This window comes from Macaca mulatta, chromosome 7, assembly GCF_049350105.2.
Source record: "Macaca mulatta isolate MMU2019108-1 chromosome 7, T2T-MMU8v2.0, whole genome shotgun sequence".
In the NCBI taxonomy this organism is placed as follows: Eukaryota; Metazoa; Chordata; class Mammalia; order Primates; family Cercopithecidae; genus Macaca; species Macaca mulatta.
The window spans coordinates 146,750,384-146,765,351 of NC_133412.1; the positions used below are offsets into that span (position 1 = coordinate 146,750,384).

General features: G+C 47.3%; 1 protein-coding gene and 1 long non-coding RNA gene across 2 annotated transcripts; one reads left to right on the forward strand and one right to left on the reverse strand.

Moving 5' to 3' along the window:
• Positions 1–3,569: 3,569 nt before the first annotated feature.
• On the reverse strand, positions 3,570–6,805 carry LOC144330363 (uncharacterized). Its single transcript, XR_013396442.1, has 2 exons — positions 5,885–6,805; positions 3,570–4,731 (listed from the first exon to the last, which is right to left on the reverse strand). It is a non-coding gene; the product is annotated as an uncharacterized LOC144330363 (long non-coding RNA).
• On the forward strand, positions 5,711–13,061 carry ACOT2 (acyl-CoA thioesterase 2). The gene is made up of 4 exons (XM_015144070.3): positions 5,711–6,088; positions 6,192–6,786; positions 10,466–10,668; positions 12,317–13,061. Exons 2-4 carry the CDS (start codon positions 6,204–6,206, stop codon positions 12,920–12,922), a joined length of 1,392 nt encoding a protein of 463 aa, XP_014999556.2. The 5' UTR covers positions 5,711–6,088; positions 6,192–6,203; the 3' UTR covers positions 12,923–13,061.
• Positions 13,062–14,968: the final 1,907 nt, after the last annotated feature.

Below are 14,968 nucleotides of genomic sequence, written 5' to 3' on the forward strand. Positions count from 1 at the left end.
AGACTAAAAAGAAGTAAGCCTTAGTATCAGTATCTTCTGAAAGCTTTTTTAAAAAAAATAGTTTCATCTCTACCAACAGATTTTAATTCTGAAGTTCTGAGGTGGAGTCCAGGAATGTGCAGTCAGCTTCTGGGGTGGTGTTTGTTAGATATAGTTTTTTGTTTATTTATTTATTTTTGAGACAGGGCCTCACTCTGTCACCCAAGCTGGAGTGCGGTGGCACAATCATGGTTCACTGTAGCCTTGCCTCCCAGTGTCAAGCAATCCTCCTGCCTCAGCGTCCTTAGTAGCTGGGACAACAGGTGCCCACCACCATGCCTGGCTAATGTTTTAAAACTTTTTTTCGTAGAGACAGGATCTTACTATGTTGTCCAGGCTGGTTTCAAACTCCTGGACTCAAGCGATCTTCCTGCCTTAGCCTCCCAAAATGCTGGGACTGCGCCTGGAATAGACATGGGTAAAGAACCTTTTGCATCAGACGCTTGTGTCCTGCTCCCAGAATGTTGATTCAGTACGCTGCAAGTGAGACCTAGAAATCTGCATTTTCACAAGCTCTCAGGTGTAATACACATTACATTTAAAGAAAGCACAGCCCAAAGGATGTCAGTGGGGTGTATGAAGGAAGCCTGGTTAGTGGAGAGAGTGGGATTAGGGAACAGCTGCTTAACCTGGCTTGTTTCAAATCCCCCTTAATCCCTTTTTGCCCTCAAAAAGTTCCCCTCATTTTTCCCCTCTACTTTCTAATTTCTCACCACGCACTCACACAGCTATACGGCTGTCTCCAGAGATTGCTCTGGAAACTCTGCTATAAAGATGACCTGGTCTAATGCCTTGATTTTTTTTTTTTTTTTTTTTTTTTTGAGACAGGGTCTCACTCTCCTGGAGTACAGTGGCACAATCAGGGCTCACTGCAGCCTTGACCTCCTGGGATCAAGTGATCCTCCCACATAGCTGAGATTATAGGCACACAGCACCACTCTCGGTTAAATTTTTTTTTGTTTTTTTGTAGAGATAGAGTCTCGCTATGTTGCTCAGGCTGGTCTTGAACTCCTGGACTCAAACGATCCTCCCACCTTGGCCTCCCAAAATGCTGAGAATATAGGCATGAGCCACTGCACCAGGCCTAATGTCCTGATTTTATAAATCCCAAAACTAGGGCCCAGAGAGAAGAGACAAAATTAAGATCACCATACTGGTTAGTATCTGAAGTAATACTGACTCTTTTCACACCTAATCCAAAGGTTTTTCAGCTACCTCAGGTTGCCTCTCATCTTCCAGCGGACGCCATCCAGCACCTTTCAGACACTGGCAAAGGAGCAGTGTTTCAAAATTACTTTCCAAATGGCCTCCTACAAGGCAGTCCTCAGACAGAAGCAAGGTTCTGCATCTTAAGCCTTCCTTGGTTTCTTAGGCTCCAAAGCTGTTTCTATCAGTCTCCAAGCAACCAACTCTTTAGAATTCCATGAGTCTACTCAGAGAACTTGTGCGTTCACAGGGGTATCTTCAACTATTTATTAAATTTCCTTCTTTGTAAACTGAGCTTTGTGAAATTGCATCTTATTTATGGTGGTTTCATGGATTTTTTGGTCTTTTTTTTTTTTTTTGAGACAGAGTCTCACTTTGTCTCCCAGGCTGGAGTGCAGTGGTGTGATCTCGGCTCACTGCAACCTCTGCCTCCCGGGTTCAAGCAATTCTCCTGTCTCAGCCTCCCATTACAGGTCACACCACCACACTCCACTAATTTTTGTACTTTTAGTAGAGATGGGGTTTCAGCACTTTGGCCAAGCTGTTCTTGAACTCCTAACCTCAAGTGATGCGCCGCCGTGGTGAAACCCTGACTCTACTAAAAATACAAAAATCACTGGCCATGGTGGTGCGTGACTATAATCCCAGCTACTCAAGAGGATGAGGCAGGAGAATAGCTGGAACCCGGGAGCCAGAGGTTGCAGTGAGCTGAGATCAGACCACTGCACTCCAGTCTGGGCAACAGAGCAAGACTCTGTCTTGAAGAAAAAAAAAAATTAAAAAAAGAAAGGTGGCTGAGTGTGGGGTGGCTCACGCCTATAATCCCAATACTCAGGGAGGCCAAGGTGGGAGGATTGCTTAAGCCAGGAGTTTGAGACCAGGCAACATAGGGAGACCCCGTCTGTACAAACAGTCTAAAAAATTAGCCAGGTGTGGTGGTGCATGCCTGTGGTCCCAGGTACTCGGGAGGCTGAGGTGGGAGGACTGCCTAAGCCTGGGAGGTTGAGGCTGTAGTGAGCTATGATTGCACCACTGCACTCCAGCCTGGATAACACAGTGAGACACCCGTCTTAAACAAACAAACAAACAAATACTATGCATAAAACTGCAAGGCTCAAGAAACAACAGTTTGAAGTAGTTAGATGTGTGTGTTCTTTGATTTTCATGTCTCATCTATTCTGTTTTTTTTTGTTTTGTTTTTTTTTTTAAGAGATGAGGTATTGCTCTGTTGCCCAAGCTGGTATTGGGCTCCTCCTGGGCTCAAGCAATCTCCTGCCTAGGCCTCTCTCTGAACAGCTGGAACTACAGGCATGCACCACTGCACCCAGCAACTGGGGTAGTGTTTGACTAGTCTTTTTAAAAAATATGTTAATATCTTGGCAAAAAGTATATTTATACTGTTCTCTAACCTTTTTTCATCAGTTTCATGGTAAAATGCTCATCATATATTCTTCTGCTATATAACTTTAAACGGTTACGCTGCTTTCCTTTATGACATCACAATTAAACCGGTTAAACCAAATTCATATTGCTAACTTGTTTCTAATTTTTCTCTATTAAAATGATATGATAAGCATCCTTGTAGCCAAATATTTACACAATTCATGAAGCTTTACTTAAAAGAAATTCCTAGACATGGAACTGTGAGTCAGAGAGAATGGATCTTTTATATATTTTTGCATAGATTGCCATGAAAAGGTCATACCAGTTTATACATCCACCAATATATGAGTTTCTTTTCCAAATCTTCTTCAACATCCTGTGAGAGACAGTCAAAGCATAGCTGTTCAGAGCCCAGGCTTGAGAATCAGATTTCAAAGGTATGAATCCTCTCCGTTTTTCTTTATCCTTTCTTTCTTTTTTTTTTTTTTGAGATGGAGTCTCGCTCTGTCGCCCAGGCTGGAGTGCATTGGCGCGATCTTGGCTCACTGCAAGCTCTGCCTCCCGGGTTCACGCCGTTCTCCTGCCTCACCCTCCCGAGTAGCTGGGACTACAGGTGCCTGCCACCACGCCCGGCTAATTTTTTGTATTTCTTTTTTTTCAATAGAGATGGGGTTTCACCGTGTTAGCCAGAATGATGTTGATCTCCTGACCTCATGATCCGCCTGCCTCGGCCTCCCAAAGTGCTGGGTTTACAGGCGTGAGCCACCCCGCCTGGCCCCTTTTGCTTTTTAGAGACAGGGTCTTGCTGTGTTGTCCAGGTTGGTCTCAAACTCCTGGCCTTAAGCAATCCTGCCACCTCAGCCTCCAAGTAAACTGGAATTGCAGGCAGGAGCCACCTTGCCCAATTTCCACTTTCTTTTTCTTTTTTTTTTTTTTTTTGAGACGGAGTCTCGCTCTGTCACCCAGGCTGGAGTGCAGTGGCCAGATCTCAGCTCACTGCAACGCTCCCGGGTTTACGCCATTTTCCTGCCTCAGCCTCCCGAGTAGCTGGGATTACAGGCACCCACCACCTCGCCTGGCTAGTTTTTTGTATGTTTTAGTAGAGACGGGGTTTCACTGTGTTAGCCAGGATGGTCTCGATCTCCTGACCTCGTGATCTGCCCGTCTCGGCCTCCCAAAGTGCTGGGATTACAGGCTTGAGCCACCCCGCCGGCCAATTTCCACTTTCTAGCTGTGTTATCTTCAGAAAATTAGTTATATTATCTGGGCCTTAATTTACTAATAGGGTTCTTGTAAGTATTAACAATTAGTTACTATTGACAGGTGAAGAAGGTGGGCCTCTGGGTTGGGAGGACTTGGAGAACTTCGCTGTCTAGCTAAAGGATTGTAAATGCACCAATCAGCACTCTGTCTCTAGCTAAAGGTTTGTAAACACACCAATCAGCACTTGGTAAAAAACGGACCAATCAGCACTCTGTAAAATGGACCAATAAGAACTCTGTAAAACGGACCAGTCAGCGCTCTGGAAAACGGGCCAATCAGCAGGATGTGGGCAGGGCCAAATAAGGGAATAAAAGCTTGCCCTGTCACCACCATTGGTTTGCCCAGCTAGCAGTGCCAAACAGAGTGGGTTTTCTTCTTTGCTGTGGGGTCCTTTTGCTCTTACACGGTAAATCTTGCTCTTGCTCACTCTTGGGTTCGTACTGCGTTTAAAAGCTGTAACACCACGAAGGTCTGCAGCTTCATTCCTGAAGCCAGTGAGACTACGAACCCACTGGGAGGAACAAACAACTCTGGAGTGCCCTGCCTTTATGAGCTCTTAACACTCACTGTGAAGGTCTGTGGCTTTACTCCTGAAGTCAGCGAGATCACCAACCCACTAGAAGGAAGAAACTCGGGACACATCTGAACATCGGAAGGAACAAGCTCCGGACACACCATCTTTAAGAACTGTAACATTCACTGCGAGGGTTTGCAACTTCATTCTTGAAGTCAGCGAGACCAGGAACCCACTGGAAGGAACCAATTCCGGACACACTATTATTTACTTTCTTTAGTTCCTGAGACTTCTGTGCACCGAATATACTTGGTGTGCCACAGAACCTATACAAAGGTAATTAGAACAAACAGGAAATTGTAAGATTAATGACATGGGACATGAGCATTTGGAATGAGATATAAAAGGCTTAACTTGAGGACAGCTGTATTAGAAGCAGAGGCAAACAGGTTTTGTGGGTGTGAAGCTTATGCATTTATAGGTTTCTCTAATTACAAAGATGGGAAATTATAAAATCAGGTACAAGGGCTTGGGAGGGGTCTAAAGCTAAGTTTGATGGAAAAAAAACCAAACAACCCTCTGGTTGGAACCAATAGCTTATGAAAAAGTAGAAAAAAGCCCGATGCATGGGGAGCGCCAGTAATCCCTTGAGGTATTTGAGAGGCTGAGGCAGGAAGATGGCTTGAGCCCAGGAGTTTGGGGCTTGTAAGTGTGCAGTGATGGTAAACCGCCGCTGTACTCCAGGCTGGCAAAGTAGTGAGACTCTGTCTTTTTTTTTTTTTTTTTTTTTTTTGAGACGGAGTCTCTCTCTGTCGCCCAGGTTGGAGTGCGGTGACGCGACCTTGGCTCACTGCAAGCCCCGCCTCCTGGGTTCACGCCATTCTCCTGCCTCAGCCTCCCGAGTAGTTGGGACTACAGGCGCCCGCCACCACGCCCGGCTAATTTTTTTGTGTTTTTATTAGAGATGGGGTTTCACCGTGTTAGCCAGGATGGTCTCGATCTCCTGACCCCGTGATCCGCCTGCCTCGGCCTCCCAAAGTGCTGGGATTACAGGCGTGTGCCACCGCGCCCGGCCGACCCTGGTTTTTTTTTTTTTTTTTTTTTTTTCCTTTCTTTTTTTTAAAAAAAGTTGACTGATTGGAACAAAAATGAGAAACCAGTGTAAGAAGATAATAACTACTGGCCGAGCGCAGTGGCTCACGCCTGAAAATCCCAGCACTTTGGGAGGCTGAGGTGGGCGGATCACAAAGTCAGGAGTTCGAGAAATAACTATTACCTCATTTGACTATTTTTACACCTGTAAGGAATGAAGCTCAGAGGTCACACAGGAAGAAGCCAGCACCCTTCGGTGTGGGATTGATGTGGAGGATAGGCATATACAGAGAACACACAAGCAAAACACCATGGTGCAGATTTTGACAGAAAAGCTCTATGATTAGTAATGAGTGTGAATTATTCAACAAAGTGATCAAAACCAACTTCAGTCCTGCATTCCTCTTCGCCATCAGGAGTTTGGCGCCTCGAGACTGCCCATTCCGCCGGCCAGCAAGCTTCTGAAAAGCAAAACTAGGAAGTTGCTTTCCAACATAAAGTGGAGGTTTCAACACAGCCGACTTTAAGCAAGTTCAAGTGTGTCTGTATTTGTTCGGGCTGATAGGCTGGACTCCGGCCTTCCCAGCTCAGGTTAGCAGACTCCTGTGCCCTAGTGGGCGCTTAGCTTGCGACGGTAGCCTTAGATGATCTCTAACAAGCTTCTTTCTCCCCACCTCCGTTCACTTGTTGCCAGGTCAAATTCAAAATGGCCTCATCTCCTGCTGTCCTTCGAGCGTCCCGGCTGTACCCATGGAGCCTGAAGAGTTGGGCGCAGTTGCTGAGGTCTCCACAGATGAAGCAGGTTGGCCGGATCATTAGGGTTCCTGCTCGGATGGCGGCGACGCTGATCCTGGAGCCCGCCGGCCGCTGCTGCTGGGACGAGCCGGTGCGAATCGCGGTGCGCGGCCTAGCTCCGGAGCAGCCGGTCACGCTGCGCGCGTCCCTGCGAGACGAGAAGGGCGCGCTTTTCCAGGCCCACGCGCGCTACCGCGCCGACGCCCACGGCGAGCTGGACCTGGAGCGCGCGCCCGCACTGGGCGGCAGCTTCGCGGGGCTTGAGCCCATGGGGCTGCTCTGGGCCTTGGAGCCCGAGAAACCCTTGCTGCGGCTGGTCAAGCGCGACGTGCGAACGCCCTTGGCGGTGGAGCTGGAGGTGCTGGAGGGCCACGACCCCGAGCCTGGGCGGCTGCTGTGCCGGGCGCGGCACGAGCGCGACTTCCTCCCGCCAGGGGTGCGGCGCGAGTCGGTGCGCGCGGGCCGGGTGCGCGGGACTCTTTTCCTACCGCCAGGTGAGTCACCTCTGCTAATACTTCCCGTCTGCCCAACCCTGTTCCTGTGCTTTTCACTGTGTGTGTGTGTGTGTGTGTGTGTGTGTTCGCTCTTTTCACTTTGTGTCTCTCCCCTCCCCCACACACCGTGTGTGTGTGTGTGTGTGTTCGCTCTTTTCACTTTGTTTGTGTCTCTCACCTCCCCCACACACCCTCGGACTATATTGCCCAGGCGGGTCTTGAACTCTTGGTCTTGGTCTCAAGCTATCCTCCCACCTCTGCCTCCCTAAGAGCTGGGATTACAGGGTGAGCCACCGCGCCCGGCCCTCTGAGGGGAGTTACACTTACTTTTTTATTTTTTATTTTTTCGTGCCTGCGCTTTTCACACGGAGAAAGGATGTGGCTTCCAACATTCCGAAGGTTAGTGTGAGGAGACAGGAATGGAATGGAAGGCTGGTTGGGGACGTGCCTCTGCCACTCCAAAACTGAGAGGTCCCTCAACCTAGTGTTCAGTTAAAAGACATTGTAAGGGCGGGGCGCGGTGGCTCAGGCCTATAATCCCAGCACTTTGGGAGGCCCAGGTGGGCGGGTCATGAGATGAAGAGGCCATCCTGGCTACCACCGTGAAACCCGGTCTTTACTGAAAATACAAAAAATTAGCCGGGCGTGGTAGCGGGAGCCTGTAGTCCCAGCTACTCAGGAGGCTGAGGCAGGAGAATGACTTGAACCCGGGAGGCAGAGTTTGCAGTGAGCCGAGATCGCGCCACTGTACTCCAGCCTGGGTGGCAGAGCAAGACTCTGTCTCAAAAAACAAACAAAAAACAACAACAACAACAAAAATTGTAAGGAAAGGGAAAAGACACTTACAATATTAAAAACAAACAAGAAAACAAACAAACAAAAAAACCAGGCCGTGCCTGGTGGCTAACACCTGTAGCACTTTGGGAGGCTGAGGCAGGCGGATCACCTGAGGTCAGGAGTTCAAGACCAGCCTGGCCAACGTGGTGAAAACCCTGTCTTTACTAAAAATACAAAAATTAGCCAGGCGTGGTAGTGCAACACCTGTAGTCCCAGCCAGTCAGGAGACTGAGGCGGGAGAATCGCTGGAACCCGGGAGGCAGAGGTTGCAGTGAACCAAGATCACACCATTGTACTCCAGCCTGGGGGACAAAGAGTGAATCTCCATCTAAAAAAAAACAAAAACAACCACAACCACCAAAAAAAAGGGTAGTTTCAATTTTTTAATGTTCTTATGTATTGACCAGGAAGCCACTTTTTTTTTTTTTTTAAACAAAAAATTCCGACTGGTTTTCTCACTGTATTTCCATGGCAGCCAGGAGGTGCCAGGTGGCTGGGCCTGTGAGGGCACGGAGGTTACGGTGCCTGCCTGCCTGCCCTTGCTCCAGCTGCAGATGCTGCCCCCTGCAGGGCCTGTTCGTTCCTGCTGCCTAGCTCCCCGCTGCCTGTCTATGATCTCCCCACTGTTGTCACTCCAGGAGGGCAGCCACCACCTTGTGCAGGGTAGGACCAGGTACTGATTGTGGCCTCTCCTCTTGGCCTCGAATGGTATGGTTGTCATCAGTGAGCAAGTCCCCAAAGACCACGGTCTTGTCCGTTGTCAGGATGATTTGCTCCACAAGCTGGGGCTCCAGGTGCTGCTCTACCCAGCGGTGCTTCTCACGCACACAGTGGTCATACTTGGGCAGGGGCTGGTGCAGTATGTAGACCTCTGTGTTTTGCATGTGCTTCATCTCTCGCAAGGCCCTCCGTGATTGGGCTCCGCGTCTAGGGAAAAGCCTAGGGCTTCACACCCATGGGCCTCTTTATCCACCAGGTCGGGCAGCAGGGTGCGGTACTGCTTCCAGACCAGGAAGCTGCGGCGCTGCTGCAGTGTCACAGGCAGCTCCCTGAGGAGGGACGGCTGAAGCCCCGCAGGAGGCCGTCTGGAAGCTGCCAGCACGCGGTCCCTGTCCATCAGCACACGCCTGGGCTGTGCTCATGGCTGCTGGGGCACTGGGGTTTCTCGGGATCCTAGGGACATGGGGCCCACAAATGCTCTTTTAAAAGTTTCTCATTTTTGCAACTTTTCTTTCAACTCCCACAGTATGTTCAGGTTTATGTAAATTAGCATTTACAACAGGAAGGCCTCTTGCTGTCCAATGGAAATTTGAGGTTACTGGATACTTTTATTACATAAAGAGCAATCAGCCAATGTAGAAATGAAATGATGCTTATCCTTATTAATAATCAAAGAAATGCAAAATAAAACAACAGAGTACATTTCACACCCTCAGAGGTGGCAGACTTTTAGAAGCCAGCATTACCAATTGCTGACCAGTGTGTGGAGGAAAGGAAACTCCACGCTGCTAGAAGGAGTGAACATGTTCATCTACTCTGGGAAACAATGTGTCTTAACTTACACAGTTAAGTATCTTATTCTACTGGTACATGTGCACCAGGAGGCATATTCCTTATGAGAGGAAAGCCATTGCAGATGAGCAGTCTGGGTTAATTTAAAAAAAGAGCAAAGCCAACTGGAAGCAGCCCAAATGTCCATCAACAATAGAACAGATTAATAAACTGAAGTATATTTCCAGCAGTCAAAGTGATTGAACTACAGCTACAAGAATCAACATCTATCAAGATATACAAAATAAAAGGAAAAAAAGAACATGGATGAATCTCCAAACCACTGTTGAGTGAAACAGTCAAACCCTAGGAGAACACATTCAGTGTCATTCCATTTAGATAAAATTCAAAAAATAGGCAAAATAAAATATTAAGGTACATATCTAAGTGTTAATACTATAAAAACCAAGAGAGTGATACACAGAAAGTCCAGGATACTGGAAAGTGAGGAAAGGGCACAGGGGGTAGGGGGTCTGTGGGACTTTGATGGCTTGAGGGTATCAGCACTGAACTGTTTCTTGAAGTGTTGCCCATAAGGTGTTTACATTCTTTTTTTTTTTTTTTCTCTTGAGACAGCATCTGGCTCTTTCCCCCAGGCTGGAGTGCAGTGGTGCAATCTTAGCTCACTGCAACCTCTGCCTCCCGGGTTCAAGTGATTCTCCTCCCTCAGCCTCCCGAGTAGCTGGGATTACAGGTGCCCGCCACCACACCCGGTTAATTTTTGTATTTCTAGTAGAGACGGTTTCATCATGTTGGCCAGGCTGGTCTCGAATTCCTGATCTCAGGTGACCCACCCGTCTCAGCCTTCCAAAGGGCTGGGATTACAGGAGTGAGCCACTGCACCCGGCCTGCATTATTTATTTTTCTTGTGTGAAATACAAACCTTTAAATGGTAAAAATATTCAGTGGGTGGAGTCATTTGGAATGAGTACCGTTTTGAGTCTGTCTCCGTTGAATAAGTGCATTCTGTTGAGTGCACTGGAGAGGCATTTGTGTCTTGTACGTAGCAGTCTTTCTTGCTGTTTCTTGGTGGCGCACCATTAAATGGATTCATTCACCAGTCAAAGGACATATGGGTTGTTTCCGGTCTTTGGCTATAATGAGTAAAGTCACTATCAACACTTGCCAGAAGTTTCTGGACGAACACAGGTTTTCATTTCTCGTGGGAATATAACCTAGGAGTGGGATTGCTGGGTCACATGTATGGTAAGTGTGTATTTAACTTGATAAGAAACCATCCAGCTGTTTCAGGAATAGCTTAGCTTTGCGTTTTGTTTTGTTTCTTCCCAAGAACCTGGGCCCTTTCCTGGGATTGTGGACATGTTCGGAACTGGAGGTGGCCTGCTGGAGTATCGGGCTAGTCTGCTGGCTGGGAAGGGTTTTGCTGTGCTGGCTCTGGCTTATTATAACTATGAAGACCTCCCCAAGACCATGGACATCCTCCATCTGGAGTACTTTGAAGAAGCCGTGAACTACTTGCTCAGTCATCCTGAGGTTAGTTCTTCTCTCAGATTTACGGGCTATGATGTATCAGGTCTCTTCTTGAATGGTCTGCGTGTTCACAGAAGTTGGCCCATTCATGGCAGCCATTCCCTACCCCAACACACACTACCTTTTTAAGTCACTTCTTTTTTTTTTTTTTTTTTTTTTTGAGACGGAGTCTCGCTCTGTAGCCCAGGCTGGAGTGCAGTGGCCGGATCCCAGCTCACTGCAAGCTCCGCCTCCCAGGTTCACGCCATTCTCCTGCCTCAGCCTCCCGAGTAGCTGGGACTACAGGCGCCCGCCACCTCACCTGGCTAGTTTTTTGTATGTTTTTTAGTAGAGACGGGGTTTCACCGTGTTAGCCAGGATGGTCTCAATCTCCCGACCTTGTGCGCCGCCCGTCTCGGCCTCCCAAAGTGCTGGGATTACAGACTTGAGCCACCGCGCCCGGCCTTAAGTCACTTCTTACAGTTTCTTTCTTTTTTTTTTTTGAGATGGAGTCTCACTCTGTTGCCAGACTGGAGTCCAGTGTTGTGATCTTGGCTTACTGCAGCCTCCACATCCCAAGTTCAAGTGATTCTTGTGCCTCAGCTTCCCGAGTAGCTGGGATTACAGGCACCTGCCACCATCCCAGCTAATTTTTGTGTTGTTAGTAGAAGTGGGGTTTCACAATGTTGGTCAGGCTGGTCTTGAACTCCTGACTTCAAATGATCCACCCGCCTTGGCCTCCCAAAGTGCTGGATTACAGGCATGAGCCCCTATGCCTGGCCTAATTTTTGTATTTTTTTTTTTTTTTAGTAGAGATGGGATTTTGCCGTGTTGGCCAGGCTGGTCTCAAACTCCTGACCTCAAGTGATCTGCCCACCTCGGCCTCCCAGAGTGCTGGAATTACAGGTGTGAGCCACCACACTTGGCCTCTTAAAGACAGTTTCTATGCAATTCTATGTTACTATATTTTCTGCTAATGAATATACTCATAGTTGGTATTACACAATTTTAAATTCCAGTATGTTTTTTTTTCTTTTTTTTTTTTTTTTTGAGATGGAGTCTTGCTATGTCACCTAGGCTGGAGTGCAATGGCATGATCTAGGCTTACTGCAACCTGCACCTCCCGGGTTCAATTGATTCTCCTGCCGCAGGCTCCCGAGTAGCTGGGACTACAGGTGCATGCCACTACTGCCTGGCTAATTTTTGTATTTGTAGTAGAGACGGGGTTTCACCATGTTGGCCAGGCTGGTCTCAAACTCCTGACCTCAAGTGATCCACCCGCCTCAGCCTCCCAAAGTGTTGGGATTACAGGCGTGAGCCACCACACCCGGTCATGAGATGATGTACTTGTTGATGATGACTCAGTTTAGTTATGACAGTGGGAATGGGTGGCTCAGGTGGGAGAGAGAAAAACATCATGGGAGATACGAGATTAAGGAACTGAGAAACCGGAGTGGTTGATAGATCTTCCACATGGTTATCACCAAGAGTGGTGATGGAGAAATTATGGAAAGGAAGAGATAGAGTGGGGGTAAATTCCCAAAGCTGCAAATCTGGGTAAATGGTAGAACCCAGATTCAGACTCAGGTTCAAGTAACTTCCAGGGTGGGCACAACTCACTGTGTTTCACTGTTTGTGGAGTCATTCTTCTTTTTCCTTGTCCCTTTCTCAGGTAAAAGGTCCAGGAGTTGGGCTGCTTGGAGTTTCCAAAGGGGGTGAGCTCTGCCTTTCCATGGCCTCTTTCCTGAAGGGCATCACGGCTGCTGTCATCATCAATGGCTCTGTGGCCAATGTTGGGGGAACCTTACACTACAAGGGTGAGACCCTGCCCCCGGTGGGCGTCAACAGAAATCGCATCAAGGTGACCAAAGATGGCTATGCAGACATTGTGGATGTCCTGAACAGCCCTTTGGAAGGACCTGACCAGAAGAGCTTCATTCCTGTGGAAAGGGCAGAGAGCACCTTCCTGTTCCTGGTAGGTCAGGATGACCACAACTGGAAGAGTGAGTTCTATGCTAATGAGGCCTGTAAACGCTTGCAGGCCCATGGGAGGAGAAAGCCCCAGATCATCTGTTACGCAGGGGCGGGACACTATATTGAGCCTCCTTACTTCCCGCTGTGCCGGGCTTCCCTGCATGCCTTGGTGGGCAGTGCTATTATCTTCGGAGGGGAGCCCAGGGCTCATGCCATGGCTCAGGTGGATGCTTGGAAACAACTCCAGACTTTCTTCCACAAACACTTGGGTGGCCAAGAGGGGACAATCCCAGCAAAACTGTAATTTTTATTTGATCCTCTCTGTTGCTAATCTCTCCTGGAAACATCTGCCACATTTAGTGTGTGTATGTGTATTCATTCTTTTCTTTTTAATAACTACTTAAAGTTTCTCCCCCTCATTATTAAAATGAATTTACCAGTAAGAATGAGTTTTGAAGATTTTTATAAACTGTACACTTGATCAGTTTGGGAAGGGAGTAACTGTAGAAAACACAAGAAATGGAAAAAGTCTCCCTATCTGAACACACAACTGATAAAGCTTTAGTTCTGAAAGGAAAAGTGAGTAACATCAATTAACAGTGTCTGGTACATAAATGGAGTTCAATAGTTATTTGCTGAATGTGTACAAATGAGCCAGGCATGGTGGCTCACACCTGTAATCCTAGCACTTTGGGAGGCCGAGGTGGGCGGATCACTTGAGGTCAGGAGTTTGAGACCAGCCTGGCCAATGAGGTGAAACCCTGTCTCTACTAAAATACAAAAAATGAGCCGGGCGTGGTGGTACGCACCTGTAGTCCTAGGTACTCGGGAGGCTGAGGCAGGAGAATTGCTTGAACCTAGGAGGTGGAGGTTATAGTGAGAAGAGATTGCACTACTACCCTCCAGCCTGGGCAACGGAGCAAGACTCTGCCTCACAAATAAATTAATTAATTAATTTAATGATTACCTACTGTTGAAGAAAAGCACATAATATAAAAAGTATATCAGGTTTGAGTTTCTCCTTTAAGAACGGAAGTTAACATCCTGCCTATAACCTGATTACTAGTTTGATATAAAACCACTAAAAAATTTTCAAAACAAATACATATTTAGTTCTTTGATATCTTCTCCTTCAATTAATAAGGATTCTCCTAGTGCAAATAAATTCTACGTTCCTGTTTATACATAAAGACCTTCAGGATTTAATTGTTTCAAAAGCTGATAAAACATTATTTAGATGAATTACATAAGTGATTTTAATAATGACACGTGAAAACAATTCAGGCTTGGCGTGGTGGCTCACACTTGTAATGCCAGCACTTTGGGAAGCCAAGACCGGTGGATTGCTTGAGCTCAAGAGTTCAAGACAAGCCTGGGCAACATGGCGAAACCCTGTCTCAACAAACAAATAGCCAGACACGGTGGCGCATGCCTATAGTCCCAGCTACTTGGGAGGCTGAGATGGGAGAACTGCTTGAACCCGGGAGTCAGAGATTGCAGTGAGCCGAGATCGTGCTACTGCGCTCCAGCCCAGGCGACAGCAAGACACTGTCTCAAAAAAAAAAAAAAGAAAAGAAAAGACAATCTTTATAACACTTGATATAAATAGTTCCACAATAAACTTGGTTTTCTTAAACCTTAGTTGTATTTAAAGGAAAAAAACCCTTTATTTTCTTTTCTTTCCTTTTTTTTTTTTTTTGGAGGCAGGGTCTCATTCTGTTGCCCAGGCTGGAGTGCGGTGGCACAGTCACGGCTCACTGCAGCCTCAACCTTGTAGGTTTAAGCAATCCTCCCACCTCAGCCTCCCTAGCAGCTGAGATCACAGGCATACACTACCATGCCTGGCTAATTTTTAATTTTTTGTACAGATGGGGTCTCCCAGTGTTACCCAGGCTAGTCTTGAATTACTGAGCTCAAACAATCCTCCTGCCTCAGCCTCCCAAAGTGCTGAAATTACAGGTGTGAGCCACCGCTGCCAGCTTCAGGCACCTTTTTTCTGAAGGAATTAATGGTTTTGTAGCAGTAGAATATAACCAGATCTACAGTAGAGAGCTGATATCCTGAGATGAAGCTACCTCCTGTGGTACTCTGCAACCCACCAATGCAGCTGGTGCCACGTCTGTCCAAACTTCCACAAGAAAGCCAGTGCAGGGCACGGAGCCCCATTTAGAGTACACACGACCCGAGGCTCTGAGAACTCTTAGAGATGATGCAATCTGGGACAGTGCTCATAGCTGGCCTGGCCAAGTTCCACCCCAAGATGCCAGGGCACAACACAAAATTTCAGTTCATACTGTTTTATCTTTTCTCTTGCAATTATATGTGACTCTCTTAGAAAAGTGCAAAAGTT